Source organism: Haliotis asinina, chromosome 15, assembly GCF_037392515.1.
Source record: "Haliotis asinina isolate JCU_RB_2024 chromosome 15, JCU_Hal_asi_v2, whole genome shotgun sequence".
In the NCBI taxonomy this organism is placed as follows: domain Eukaryota; kingdom Metazoa; phylum Mollusca; class Gastropoda; order Lepetellida; family Haliotidae; genus Haliotis; species Haliotis asinina.
The window spans coordinates 12,108,128-12,123,896 of NC_090294.1; the positions used below are offsets into that span (position 1 = coordinate 12,108,128).

Genomic DNA, 15,769 nt, shown 5'->3' on the forward strand with positions numbered 1-15,769 from the left:
TTTTATCTTCTATGATCTTCTAGGATTCTTTTGCAAGATTTTTGTAATAGCATAATCTTAACAACATGTTACCGTAAAAGTCTACTCTGACTGATTTTGGGTGGATCATTTCAAATCTATGATGTTTTCAGAATATGTCTGTGAACTGCCAAAAATGTGTACATTTACATGTGTTTTGGTATTTAGATACTGTGTCAGGAGGATGTCTTCCAAGCACCTGGTGTCCTATGAAGAAAAGAGTAGAGGTTGTGTGCCTCAAACCTGCAGATCCAGCGTATGAATTGGTGAAGAATAACATTAAACAGTCGTGTAGACATCTTGATGTGTCAGTTCTCAAGGTAACTTTTGACATTTCTCTTTTGATACATGTGACATGTGGTAGCCTTGTGGTTAAAGTGTCTGTTCATCATGCTGAAGACCCGGGTTTGATTCTCCACATGGGTACAGTGTGTGAAGCCCATTCCTAGTGTCTGTTTCAGTGATGTTTTCTCGAGTATTGCTAAACCTAAGTCTCTCACCCACATGTTGTAGGATGTAGGCAGACTGGGTTGTATTCTCCCCAGCTGGAAAGCATCCATTGGCTCAGGGAGAAATTTTACATTTTAGGAGATATGAGTATGTGAATATGAAGAGTGGTATATTGATGTATGATAATAGTGATTAATAACTTTGGAGGACAAATGTGTGACAACTTAATGGACTTGATATCAATTTCTTTCAGATGAAAATCAACCAAGGTTTAATTTAGATGGTTTTGACATCAGTAAAATAATCTAATATGTGACAAGACTGTCTAATTTTTTATCCAATCATCATTTTGATCAAGTCAAGACTAACTGTCTTACCATCCGTCCTTCTATTCCTAGTCTTGTGGAAGCCATGTTTTTGAAAGAGATAGGATCAGGTGTTCGGGCAGGTTTACTTCTCATATCATTGTGTCAAAACTGCATTGAATGATGCTTTTCGTATCAGTCACAAGATTGTCTGGTCCAGATATGATTATTTAAATAAAACTGCCATCGTGTGGTTTGAATCTTTCCTAGTGCAACAGTAAACAAAAGCAAAAGGAATAAGATGTTTCTTTCAAGCACTAAGACTAGAGGCAATATATTTTTGTGTACATTATCAGGTTGAGAGAGTACAGAATGAAGAATTACACGGAAGATACCTGGCAAAGAAGAATAGCTTAGCATCTCCTGATGAAAAGAGTTTGTGGTATCACTGTAACCTGACTGACTCCATCGACCCCATCAGCAAATATGGTGTCAACCTCAACTTCTGCAGGAAAAAACATGGTTGGTAGATAATATATGTAAAGTTAATCATAAGATTTTCCCTTAGCTTGTATACTACATACTGACCCCAAAGAGAAGCACGAAAGAAGATTTTGGTTAAGGAACGCTTAATATGTTAAGAAATAATGTTACAAAGGAGGAAATGTGCAGCATGTTGAAGTCGAGGACGTTATGTCCACCTTTGGCATCAAGAACAGCCTGGACCCAACAAGGGTCTGAATGAAATGTTAGGAAATTCTGGACCACACCTCCTGAAATGCTTGAGCCAGTTGTTCTAGTGTCTGCAGCTGTTTTTGACATTGATGTATACATCGGTCCAACTCATCTCATAGATGCTCAGTAGGATTCAAGTCCAGCTTTGCCTGAAGCTTAGTAAGCTGTTGTGTGTTGAGCAGAATGTGACTGGGCATTGTCTTCCTGGAAAATGACATTAACATTCTGGGTGATGGGTAGGAAGTGAGGTCTCAGGATGTCGTCTCTATACCTCTGAGATGTGAGTTTGCCCTGCACACAGACACTATCTATTTTTCCAGTGTGTGAGAAGACTGCCCATATAGAACTCCACTACTGAATCTTTCAACTTCTTGAATTCAGCATCAGGCAAAACGTCCCTGACATCTGTAAACTTCAGTTCTTCCATCTGAATGATAGAGTAGGAAGCGATATTTATTACTGAACCACACTCTTCTCCAATGCAGTTGTGGCCATACTGTGTTGAAGGGCTCTCACGAGCACCTGGGTACTCAGGACTAAGTCAGGTAAAGCAGGACCTACTGACTGGACTCGTAGGGGAGATAACACTAAACATCTCATGCAATCAAGATGGATGATTGTGAGAAAAAAGTACGTGTGGACGCATTTTGATCTTGATTTAGTGGCCAAAAAAGTGAAATGTTGTCTTTGTAACTATTTCCCTTAGTTAGGCAGGTAGTACAACAAGTTCAAGGAGCAAGCATTTGTCCTGTAAGCACCAGACAGAAAACCAACCCTGCAAGCGACTCAGGGACGGTTTGGAAATTTGTTAAACAAAATTTACACTTCTGTTGACAAGAAATGGTATTAAGGTATTACGCAGAAACCAATGTTTGTGTGTCATAAAAATATGCAACCATAATGCCTTGTAACAAGGGAGGGTCTCAGAGCTTTCCGTGAATCATTGAATCACTACCCAATACCTATAGGTATTTGAAGTCATGCATCCTTGCAACACGATGTGTAGAGGAGAGCTACACCGGTGAAATCATTGCCACGAATCTGAAATCAACTCGGCAGGAATTTGTCAATGCACAATGCATCAAATGTGTCATTTGCAGCAAAAACGGCTGGCTATCCCAATATCCATAATGATGGGTTCAAGGTACCTAGCATTGAAAGCATGCTAATGCACGCGTGCAAACTTGAGGCCTTCTTTGCAAAGTCGACAATAGCAACACAGTTTCTCGAAAATCATCAGAAGAAACTGGGAAAACCCCCAAAACATGTCACCACTGGTGTTGTAGCATGCTTGAATTCACTTTCTGCTTGACGAGCTGACTGTCTTGCATGGTAGCATTGTTGCAGTGCTTTCCCCATCTCAATAAACACCAACACCTGGACCTAAAGGACAACCACTGGGCACTGATGGACCAGATTGTCATAGCACTGAAACTCAGTCATGTTGTTTATTTCACTTTTAATGGCAATTATTGAAAGCAAAAATGAAAGAAATGGTTGCATGATGTCTCTCGTGATTCAATACTAAGTTATGTTCTTTAAAACTTGGTCATGTGCTCTTGTGTTAATTTCATTACAGTTTGATACAGTTAGATTTCGGGTTGTTTAGGCAACACACAAACGCACTGTCAATGTTACGTATGACATTACAGATAGTGATATTAGCGGATGACATAAAACATTATTATGTCATGGTGACAGTAAGATTGCGTTTGTGACATCATCATGTTTTTTATAGTTAGTTACAATAGTGTTAGATAACTTTTAGCAATTACTTAATGCTGGGATTGTGAGTATAGTTCTTATGTCTAGACATGCATGAAAATAGTTTGTGGTATTTGTTACAGCAAAGTGGGATTCTTTCTGATCCTCCACAGATTTTGTTGTACTTTTCTTAAGTTTATGGTCAACTTACACACACAAAAAAAAATTATCAGTTGCTCATGTGGTCAACTTATACTTTCAGAGCCTTTTGGTGAAGGAATTTACTTGTCGGACTTTGACCAAAATGCCACAACAAACACACATGGTTCTCAGTATGCCTTTCTGTGCCATGTGTTGGTTGGTGTCCCTGCCAAAGGAAGACTCAGTCTTCGAGATCCACCATCGCGACCACCTGATAACAGTTCCTTTTATGACTCAGTGGTTGATAGTGTTGAAAATCCGTCAACATACGTGATCTTCAGTGATGCCCAGGTATACCCTGAATATCTTGTCACCTACAAAATCAACAAGGAATAGGAACGGTGTGCCTACATCTACGTACACTTGAGTAGGCAAATCAGTCAAGCTCGTGAACTCATGCCATGACCACAACTGTATTATTCAAGAATTGTTGTCTGTACATAATGTGCACTGTATATTTGCTGTGGTTTTCAAAATTTGAAAGTTAAACTTTGTTTCAGTTAATGCTTAGAAATGTACGTGGATGTGCAAAACTTGAAAAGTGAGCGAGTTCAGTTCAAGTGTGCAATGCCTCAGTTAGTCGTTTAGGAAATTATGTATTGTACGTAGGCCAGACCAATTTTATTTCTTGTTTTATAGATCCACCTGTCATACGTTTTCAAGAATAAAAATATATAAGAAAAATAATTTTTCCCGCTCAAAAAATATAATCCTAATGTTTTTATTGGCTAAAAATGTAAACTGACAAGAAAATACTTTCTAGGTTGTTTTTTTACCCATATTCACTTCATAAATTACCAAAAGTAAAATATTTGAGTATTTAGAAGGACTATTGCTTTGACTGGAAATTTTATTTTTATTTTTTTTCCTGCCTGCCTTTAGGTTTTCAGAGGACAAAAATCTGTAAAACAAGAAATGAAACAGGTCTGGCCTTAGCTGAATTTTTAGATAAGGAAACTGTTTTTGATGACTATACAGTGATCAAGGAGTCTTCCTACAACATGGAAAAGATGGATGTTTGCAATGGGAGCATGTCAACAACAACATATATAAATACATAACATGTTTGTATAATTACAAAGTGCATTACAAATGTAAATACAGGAAATGCTTTTTCCCTTTATTTACCGAGAAAATGCTATTAAGCATTAGTTTCATGATGTAAGCAAGTTACAATGTATGGTACAGTTTGAAAAGTGTTCAAGCAAGGAGACTTGTATTTTCCGACACACTGTATAATCCAACCGTGTTTTCACGTGAGTGTCAAATAATACAGGGTCCACTGTACATTGTGCCAGTGTGGATTCACTAGAGTGACACTACTGATGTTATTCTACTTGTACAGTTGTTGAGTAAGATAAGATCACTTGTAGTTCATATTTTCATGTTCTCATAGTAATAAGATTTTGCCTAGGTTTAGAGAGTGAGTTTCATGCTGGATTGAACAATATCATGGCTGTATCATGGTTTGTGGGAGGAAAATCCAAGTAATACAGGTAAAAGATGTTTGTTTACCAAGTCTGAATTAGGAACCATTAATAATATCTGGCAAGGGGTGATGATGATGATGATTTTAATGGCTTCCCACTCATTTTGTTCTGAGGAGAGAAGGGGGAATCATCAACTTTGAGCACATGCAGTAGAGGGTGTCTTTAGTGGCCAATGACAAGGCGCTGTTACACATGAGTGCACATCCACCAGCCCTGACTGGGTTCGGTATCGCAGCTGCTTCATTTCGGAGTAGGTAAAATATTGCAGTTTTGATTTGCGATTATATACATGTACTACAATTTTGTTTGTTGTTTTTCACAGTCAAGAATGCTTTGTATATATCATGAACAAGTGATAATTGTGTTTGATTTTTTGTTGCATGTGACCTTTAATGAATAGAATCATCAACTGTACCATTCAGAACATATTCTTTCTGCAGTATGATCAGTTAGTGGAACAATTTAGCTAAGATTTGTTTCTGCCTATCATATGATTCTTTGCAGATGAATATTCAGTGGCAGATGTTTTGTAAATTGTGGAGTTGTTGTGTTACTTTTGGTTTTGGACTGCAGCCAAAATATTTGGATTGCATATACAGCCATTTTACCTGTTTGCTATTGTGCAGTAAATATTGCTTTTCATTAGGTTTTATGTGACTTGTCAGTTATCCAGTGATATTTGTACACCTGTCAAGTTATTTCTTTGAAATATTGATTATGTTTAAAGCAATATATATTGTACTAAGAGACTGTTCATAATTTGTGGCAAGGGGGATGCCAGTGCAACTCAGCCGCCACCCACCCGTAGCCATGAATTATTAATGGCTTCTAATAATTTTTCCTTCATAGTGTTGACAGTTGCTGGTTTGGGCTCACCTATATATATTAGACATGGAACAATACTGAATGTGTGATTGTTTATCAGTTGAGTTAAAGGGCTTGATTTAGTACATTGTTACTTGCGCTGGTACAACTCCATATTACAACATGCAACATAGTTGTTAGTTTAATATGAACCAGTTGCAAATCAGTTTTTTGAGTGGGTAAACTTCAGAATAGAAATCTAAATAATTCAGCAGCGTATTTCATTCATTACATACTGAAAGCAGTGCAAGTGTAATTTGTCTGATGCAACTAGGTTTTTATCTTTGCTTGCACCTGGTGCAAGTAGGTAAAGATCTCTCAAATCAAGTCCTAGAACTTATGTCGTTACATGTAATAAATTAGGTATTCCAGAGAAATTCATACAATAATCCAGACGATGCAACCAGGATATTCAGTGCAGATGTATTGTGGCAAGTATACTTGATATTTGTTTGCTGAAAGAACAGTACAGATATGTTCTACATCATAAAAGAAACTTACTGGCAGTATCTGCATTACAAATTATTGAAAAACATTTCTGTTGTGTTTGCTTTGAGTTGTTTTTGTTTAACATGGTAATCATATTCTATTCATATAACTATTAATCTTTCCTTCTTATGATTGAGGAAAAAGAAAGTCACCACAAAATTAAGGACAACTGATTATTTTGCTTGAACAAAATTTTCTGATTATTTTGTAGTGATAAAGCATAGATGATCTGTCAGTCGAATGAATAATAACATGAACTGGTAATTTATGTGGTAATTGTTGTTTACATACATCGTGTTTAAATTAACATTTGAATTAATACATCTATGGATTTCATTAAACAAGCGGTGTGGGATAAAGTATTACACTAGTATGACATCAAAATGGTTAAAAAATGTGTTGTCACAATGCTAATGTTGCTGTCGCAATTTTATTAGACCTTGCTTGAATCGCAGAAAGCTGAGAGTCATCACACTGTAGGCAATTTTGATGCAGTTACTGTCAATTTATGTTTGCAAGCAGTGAACTGTATACTAAACTGGCTTCCATGCGATACCATTTTTATTAAACTCGTTTTCACTCATTTGATACCAAATCATTAACTCGTTTAATAAAAATGATATTACACGGAAAGTCGTTTAGTATCCTGTATAAGCTCCATCCATCAGGTTTGATAATGAAAAGGTCACAGTCAGGTCTGGGAACCTTGACCTTAATTTCAGAGTCTCAAGGGAACTTAAGCATTTTAGCTTTGTCAGCAAGATATTTCAAGAACCATTAACTGGATTTTCATGGTTGACACTGAGCTTTATCTAGGGAAGACGCAGAGCCCAGTCAATTTGGGTGACCTTCATGTAATTTTCAAGGTTATGGTGTTACTTTGATGATTTTGTCATGTTAACTTGTATGTTAAAATTAAGCTTGTCAAATGAGATTTCTCAAGAATCATTCTTTGAATTTTCTCCATATTGGACACCCAACTTCATGTAAGAATGGTGCAGGGTCCAGTTGATTTTGGTTACCTTCACATATATTTCAAGATCATGTCGACATTTTCAGATTGTTAATGTACATGTCCAGCTTGTCAACGAGACATCTCACAAATGATTCACTGTATTTTCTTCACATTTGACACAAAGCATCATCATGGGAAGGTGCAGGTTCACTGGTCAAACTGTTGTTGACAATTAACTTCATCTTGAACTACAAGCTTCAATTTTTGTTTTATTTGTTTTTTGTATGTTTGCTTTGATAATTTGTGCTGGTTCCGTATGTCAGTTAGTGACAATGCTTGTTTATTGCCTTGTTTTAGCTTGTTAAGTGAACAAGCAGTATTTCAGGAATTACTATGAATATTTCCAACTGAAATAAATAGATGTGTTAAACATCTGATACTTCTGGATTAGATACACATTCAAAAATTGTTTTAGTTCCTAGAGAATGTTATGATATTGCTAAATGACTTGTTGATCTTTGCATATTGTTGAACTTTGCTTTCCTCCAGTCCTTCTTTTCAATGCTTTCCCCTCTATTTTCTTCCATTCTTTCTTTCTATCCTTGCCCTCTGTGCTCTCCTTCCATGCTTTCGTCTTATCCTTTCCTCTATGCTCTCCTCCTGTGGATCTCTGCCATGGAGAATCTGATTCTTTCATAGAGGACTTTGCCATATGGTCAGTGTTTATTGAAATAGATTATGGGTAAACTACACTTTGTCCTTATTCTAGAGGTTGAGGTATACTACTCTTTGAACATTAGACAAAAGGATAGTTTGTAGTTCATATTACACATATTAGATATATTAATATATTCTCTGAAATAAAACATGTTTCACAGTGGCAATCCTCCTGGTTGTGAAGTGCTGAACACAGTCAACATTTGCCATTGTGTGATGGGTGCTTTTGGTTCCCATTCTAATTTATCAGGAGTTTGATTCACTGAGCAGACTCATTGTATATGTGTCTTCATATATCTTTACTGGATTATAACGACCAACCACAGCTTTGAGACATTATCTTGCCATTCATAATCACCAATATCACAGGCGTGGATACAGCTTTTTTGAGAGGAGGGGGAGTGGTGTGTGTTATGAGGAGGAAGGGGATAGCACACTATTGAGAAAATGGGGGTGCACAATTCAATGAGTTTCAGTTGTCATATAACAAAATTTCTGGACAAAGGGAAGTGTGCGCTCCTCTGCCCCCTCCCCACACTCCCACCCTACACTCTCTGGATCTGTGAAATTACATTAACTACCCTTCTATAAACTCATCAGCATACCTTCACTGGTAAATGAGTTCTTCCATTTTTGTAAAGGTTATAGATAGGTCTCAAAGCTGTAAGTGATATAGTGCTAAAACTATGACAAAGTGTATGTACTTTTCTCTATAACTGCTAACAGTAGATATACATGAAATTCAGCTTATGAAAATCGATACTCAAGAACATTGAGATAAGACTCAGCCGAAGTGTAATCCACTCAGCATAAGCTTTTGTAGCTCTTGTTCTTAATACTTGTTATGCTTTCCTTACTTAATTATCAAGACAATAAATATATAAACCAGTCTTCCTTTGTTTGTCAATATATTTGTCACTAACCAGTTTCATAAGAGCTTGAGGTTATGAAAAATACAACTGTTGAATAAACTCAGTATTTCATCACAGTAGATTTAGCTTGTTAACATGATATTACAGTGAGTAGGTTAGGTCATGAATCATAATATCAAAACCTGGGAAGATCTGGGGCACAATCGGTCCTCAGTAGTCCATGCTTGATGTAAGAGGTGACGTACTGGATCAGGAGGTGACAGACTGGCTGACTTGACCGACACTGATGCCCATGCCGTTGATCACTGGATTGTGTTGTCCTGACTTGATTACTTCCAGACTGTTGCCATATAGGTGCACTGTAAATCGTTAAACAGCAAACATAAATTATGTATTAACACATTTTAAATAAATGGACATAAATAAAAACTACTTACACTTCATTTTGTACATTCAGTTTGTATAAGAAAGTCACAATACTGTAGTAGCCTAAATCAAAATTACTTTCTCCTATTGCATTGCCATATAATGAAACAAATATTCATTCATTGCTTGTGTCTTCTAAATAAACCAGACTGAACACATTCTACGCCCCATAAAAACCTTATGTGTGCTTCTCACTACATATTAGGTCATCATTTGAAGTTTTTTTGATTTGGAGGAACAGCTAGGTTTTACTTTTCGTTTAGTAATATTGCTTCCCAGGTTGTACTTTTCGTTAGTGAGACCGCTTCCCAGGGTTTACTTTTCCTAACTTTATATGAACATCAACATTCAAATGATACATGAATTCAACTGAAAAATATTGTTCAAGATTAAACTCAGAGTACAAAGCTTTTCCCACAGCAGGACTGGAACCGCAATTCTCTCACCAGTAGGCAGACGCTCTACCACACCGCCACCGGCCGACGGAGGTGACTATACTGTCACTAAATTGATTTTACGCGCGCTTCAGTTATTGTTATGTAGCTTCATTAAATGATCATCTACATTGTAATTACCCATCACTGACGGTATATATGTTAGACAAAACACTTCTCCTCGGTTTTGGTAGACAATGTAAAACCATCTGCAATAACAGATGTTGCCACCTAGGCATTGTATAAATTTGACCACAGGATATGTTCATCATACATAACACTTCTACAGGAAGGATGACTACACCCAGAGACCATGCTGCGACTTTCCAATATTCAACATTACTTACAAACATAACATTTCTGTGCTGGGTATTTGCACCAGCTCACATCTTTTGATCTTTACCCCAAGGCCATAGGCAGCGCAAGGGGGAAGGGGCTGCTGCCCCTTCCAAATCTTTTTACAGATTTTTTTTTAATTTCACGCAATAATGGGTGTGTGGGGTGTTTGCGGTGCAGGGGCTCAGAACTTATCAATCAACCTCTAATTACACCAGCATTAACATCATAACACTGAAGATATGCATGACGACATACGTGTGACCTCAGACACAAACGTAAAGGGTGGTTGCTCGAGGCCATACAGTAGCGAACTTTCTACGATAGCTACAAAACCGAAAGCGAAATTAAGATTTCTGAGAATAGGAGTTGACGACCAGCACAAGGAAAATAAACGGTGGTTGTGCAACATGTCAGGATAATACCGTGGTAAGGGTTGTGTGTATGATACTCTTGGGTATATATTTTAATCAACATCAGTCGGAAATGATGTGGCACTGTGAACTATAGATACAGGTAATTTCGTGGTCTCAGATATGCCAGCAGTTTCAGTCCAGCCAGACCCTGTGTTTATGGATGAGGGTTTGTATACAGCCCCTGAAAATATTACACTCACGCCACTAACCACTTGGGGCAGTGGCCCGGTACCCACATGGTTACGATGAGGAGCCTTGCGAAATGTGAACACGTTTTTCTTTTTTAGTTTTGAGCGTTAAAATTATAATGTAATTTCTATTCATTCCTACCTCGATAAGTCAGGTCAGTGTGTTTGGGACGGTGGGAGTAGTCAAGAGGTTAAAGCGTACGCTCTTCACGTCGAAGACCGGGTTCGATTCCCCTCATGGGTACATTGTGTGAAGCCCGTTTCTGGTGACGTCCGCGGTGATATTTAGGTAGGATCAACGTGATTTAGAACATTTTCTTTTGAGACTAAGAAAATCTAAAAGCTTGCATTAGTCATGTGTTTTATGAAACTGGAATTATCAAATTAAGCAAGATATTAATGAAATGTTATTGTAACACAGATTCGGGTTAGGACTTTCTGTTTTATAAGCTGCCTCTCAAAAATTAGTTTTCTCAAACAAAGATGTCACTGGACTTCAAATGTCGTCATAACAAAAGTACGAGTGTTATGTCAGAGACGATCACTTATATAGAGGCAATGTACTTTGACGTAGTAGCAGGCACGCTTTGCCAGAACACTTTTTAGGAAGCATGATGGTACGTGGAGCATTGGGGTAGCCTAGTAGGTAGAGCGTTTGTTCGTCATGCAAAAGGTACGAGTTCGAACTCGTACTGGTACATAAGAGTTCAGGGACCTTCAAGAAATGGCGTTGATGGGAGGATGTGCTGCTGTTTTCGCGAGTTGTAAATTAAATCACTGTTCATATTCTTGTACTTGATTCCTATTGTGACGATATAACTAATACGCTATACATACTCATATACAATTCAGCGTCGGTTTCTTTCCTCTAAACAAACTATGTTTCTTTTAGGTTTCATACACCTGATATCCAATGAGTTATAACGAAGCAGTAGAAGACAAAGCTCACGGAGACGGTAGTCGTGAAACACAGCCTAACCAGCAAGAAGTGTTGGAACCTTATCGTCCACTTGTAGACCCTGTCTCTCCTCCTCCAAGTGAGCATCAGTGGTGTCCTTGTGGCAGCGTTCCGCCACCCTCCCAACCCAGTGGTATCGTGTGTGTGCACACCATATCGTTCCTACAATAGACAGTCACCCTGATCACCCTGCTCATGGTGGACAACGAGCATCAACAGAAGACACAGGGCATCAAGGAGTTGGCAGAGTCGATATGAAACACGTCTTACAACCAGTTCAGACTAATCCTCCAATGCCTCAACCATGGTGTGGCTATAATCAGAGTGGGTGTCTACCAGTGCCACCCCTCTGTTACTGTGGCCACCTACCACCACACCATCACCCTCATAGTAGCGTGCATCTACCATATCCGGGCATACCTCCTGCAGACAATCGATCAAACCCTGACCACCCAACACATGGTGAACAACATGCAGCATCAACTGAAGACAATGGACATAAGGGAGCTGGTAAAGTAGAAATGCAACACACTCTACAACATACGCAGCCTAACCCCCCAGTGCCACAACCAGAGTGTGGCTATGCTTATATCAGCGGATATCAGCCATTGCCACTGTTCTGTTACTGTGGCAATATACCACCACACCGTCATCCGAATGGTATGGTATATATGTCATATCCCAACAAGTCTCCTGCAGATATACAGCACTTAACTGAGTACCCTATACGTGATGCACAACGTCCATCAGTAGAGGACAGTGGACAGCACAGAGCTGGTAAAGGCCCCGTACAATCCACCACACAACAAAATGATCCTATTCCTCTAGCACCACCGAGATGGAGTGAAAATCACCACAGCGGATATCCGCCATTACCACCGCTCTGTTACTGTTGCAAACTACCACCACACTTTCATCCTTATGGTAGCGTGTATCTGCCATATCCAGACATAACTCCTGCAGACAATCGATTAACGCCTGACAATCCTACACAGAGTGAACAACATGCAGTACCAACGGAAGACACGGGGCACCACGGAGCTGATGAAGTCGAAATCCAAAACATATTGCCACAGATGAAGCCAAACCCTCCTGAGCAACACCCACTTCATGGCTATCCTCATTTTGGATATCTTCCATTACCTATATGTTACTGTGGCAATATACCACATCATCACCCTGGTGGTATAGTATATATGCCATATCCCAACATACCTCTTGCATACAGTCGGTCGAGGCCTGACCACACTACCCACGGTGGACAGCATGCAGTATCAGTAGAAGAGAAGGAACGTCAAGGACAAACACATCACACTACGCAACCTATGACGCCTAACCCTCCAGTGCCACAACCATGGAGAGCCTATCCTCACAGTGGGTATCTGCCAGTTCCACCGTTACCATGTTTCTGTGAGAATCTACCGCCACATCACCATCCCGATGGTAGCGTGTATGTGTCATATCCCGCCAGGCCTCCCGACATGCCTACCACGGTCAGTCAGTCAGATTCCCACCCTAATCATTGTGGACAACATCCAGTATCCACTGAGGACAAAGGACACCAAGCCGGTGGCAAAATGGAAATACAACACACTATACAACCAATGCAGCCGAATCCTCTGTTGCCACAACCATGGAGTGGCTGTTCTCCCTGCGTATATCAGCCATTTCCACCTTTAACTTACTGTTGCAGTATACCACCACATCCACATCCTGCTGGTATGGCACTAATGTCACATCCGAACAGGCCCCCTGAAGACAGTGAGCCAAAAACTGAATACCCTATTCATGATGGACAGCAAGGAGCGTCAATGGAAGACTCGGATCCTCAACGAGTTGTTACGAGCCAAATGCAACACACTACACAACCTATGACGCCTAACCCTTCAGTGCTACAACCATGGAGAGTTTATCCACACAGTGGGTATCCGCCAGTTCCACCGTTGCCATGTTTCTGTGACAAACTACCGCCGCACCATCATCCCGGAGGCATCGTACATGTGCCATATCCTCAGATGCCTTGCACAGAAGGTCAACCTTAATCAAACTATAAATCTACAATGCACAGTGGCGTGAAATTATTTAGGCCACGCCAGTTAAGAGACATGAAAACATTCAGTTACCCTTGTTAAAGCGGGTATGTTGGGTGCTCTTGGACAAAACAACCTTAGCGCTAAGACTACCTTTCACGAAGCACTATAACCTGTGTGCCATGTTAAAGAATGGGAGAAAGGTTTGCCTTAGTGAAGTCTGCTTCGTGAAAGTCTATCTTAGGGTACTGGAGTTACGGTCACCTTAGCGTTAAGATCGCTGTGTACAAAGGCACCCAGGTCGATGTGATCTCCCCAGTAAGATGAAGAGCCTCGCGAAACATTAATAGGCCTTGAAAGCTTTGAAAGTTAAATAATAATAATATGATTGTCTTTCAATCCTTCCTCGATGACTCGGATCCCTGTTTTAGGGCGGTGGGGAAGCCGAGAGGTTATAGCGTTCGCTCGCCACGGCGAAAACCAGGGTTCCATTCCCCACATGGTTACAACGTGTGAAGACCATTTCTCGTGTCTCCCGTCGTGATATTGCTGGAATATTTTTACAAACGACATAAAACCTTGTTCACTCACTTACTCAGCCAGGCCTCAGTCCGGACAACAAGCATCACTCATCAGAACTTCACTTCACGTTTTCAGTCCTAAGTTCATGTGTATATGTATATCTCTTGATTATTATGTTGGAAAATAATACATCTGTTTTGTTGTGAATCGTGCAGTTCCACGTGTTTACTGTGGTCCATGGACACCTAACATACAAACATCAAGACTATTCATGAACGACTACTGAATTTGTACATACAAATTTTGTTTTCAAATAGCACAGACTAAGCCTAGACTCATGACGGTTGTATATCGGCTGAAAACGTTGAACTTACAGGAATGCTATGTGTATTATATATGCGTCCTAGAACACAATTATCTCTTTGAATTTATTGTTTATGTATGTATGTGTGAAATTATTATTTCAAAATAAAAAATCCAGAAACATCAGCTCTTACATTTCTTCATTACACCATACATAAAGACAAACATAGCTTTATATTCCTCGGCTTGGTGGTTATGTGGGAGGCATTGCGAGTCGACAAATGTATTTGTTGAAGTCAATTTGCCTTGCCATACACAACCCAGAGTTCGCATGAGGGTATGTTCTAATTCGCCAGACGTACCCGAGTCTGTCATATAAATCCCAAAGTAGATCTGTCCAATACAGCCCATGCAAGTTTGGTATATACGGCATCTATAATTTTGACTGATCCCTGTTTAATGTCTCATTCGGCATGGTTCAAGCTATCCGACTATGTGGTGTCGGTCTGTAAATAATCGAGTCTAGACAAGACAATCCAGTGGTCAACAACATGAGCATAGATCAAAGATGTCATCGAGCCTCACCACCTGATCCCGTTAGTAGCCGCTTATGCCAAGCAAGGTTTACTGAAGACCAGGGCCTAGATTTTCGAAGCTCTCTTAGCGCTAAGACAGTCGTAAGTGCTATACACTAAAATGAACGTGCGACTAGCGTAGCGTTAAGAGAGCTTCGAAACTCTATACCCAGTATGTTGATTCAATCCCAGATCTTCAGGGGTCTATCTATGGATTACCCCGGGTGTCTATCAGTCATGCAAATACGAAAATAAATATCTAATGCGGCCCGTGCAGGTCTATAATATGTCGCACGTATGGACTACTGCAGTTCTGAAAATGAAGTCCCTATCTGTGCTCTTTTTCATTACATTCAAAAAAGAAACTGATGTAAGCTAGACGTAAGTCTACAAGCAGCCATAGAGAGCGATGGCGTTCTGGAAAACCACGTCCACATGCTCTTGTTTAAATTTTTGTAGACATGTAAACATACAAAGATATCAGTAAAAAGTAAACTCTTCGATCCTTAATCCAACGATGTAAATGTCCAGTAACTATTGTAAGGATCCGGGGAGTCATGGAAGTGATTGAAATACATTAAATATACATAGGAGACACAATCAAACACAATAGCGAAAGTCGCTATGCCGCCTCGTACTAAAAACCATACGGAAATACATGTGGAAATGCATCTTGGAAATGCAAGTTAAAGATTATTAATAAGTCATAAAGCCTTGCTAAGTTTAGAATCTGTTCGGCTGCGATTAGAGTGAGGTCCCTTTGCTGTGTTTTAAACCAATC

General features: G+C 39.4%; 2 protein-coding genes across 4 annotated transcripts in view; both read left to right on the forward strand.

The window, feature by feature from the left end:
• Window positions 1-8,819, forward strand: part of LOC137265448 (protein mono-ADP-ribosyltransferase PARP14-like) — a 66,035-nt gene extending 57,216 nt beyond the window's left edge. For 2 of the 3 annotated variants that reach the window (XM_067800848.1, XM_067800847.1), the window contains exons 20-22: window positions 187-338; window positions 1,130-1,295; window positions 3,475-8,819. In XM_067800848.1, the coding sequence (XP_067656949.1) occupies window positions 187-338; window positions 1,130-1,295; window positions 3,475-3,749 (593 nt within the window). In that variant the 3' untranslated portion in view covers window positions 3,750-8,819. The remainder of the gene's footprint in view (window positions 1-186; window positions 339-1,129; window positions 1,296-3,474) is intronic. The other variant, XM_067800849.1, reaches the window with a different exon arrangement.
• Window positions 8,820-12,069: 3,250 nt separating this feature from the next.
• On the forward strand, window positions 12,070-13,316 carry LOC137266293 (uncharacterized). Its single transcript, XM_067801779.1, has 2 exons — window positions 12,070-12,264; window positions 12,892-13,316. The coding sequence occupies exons 1-2, from the start codon at window positions 12,141-12,143 to the stop codon at window positions 13,236-13,238; spliced, it is 471 nt and encodes a 156-aa protein (XP_067657880.1). The 5' UTR covers window positions 12,070-12,140; the 3' UTR covers window positions 13,239-13,316.
• Window positions 13,317-15,769: the final 2,453 nt, after the last annotated feature.

Excerpts from the sequence above, each read along its gene's own strand:
- LOC137266293 (XM_067801779.1), top strand. The coding sequence starts at position 12,141 with ATGCTTATATCAGCGGATATCAGCCATTGCCACTGTTCTGTTACTGTG. Across the intron at positions 12,265-12,891 it reads AAGTCTCCTGCAGATATACA|TAACCCTCCAGTGCCACAAC; the intron begins GCACTTAACTGA and ends ACCTATGACGCC.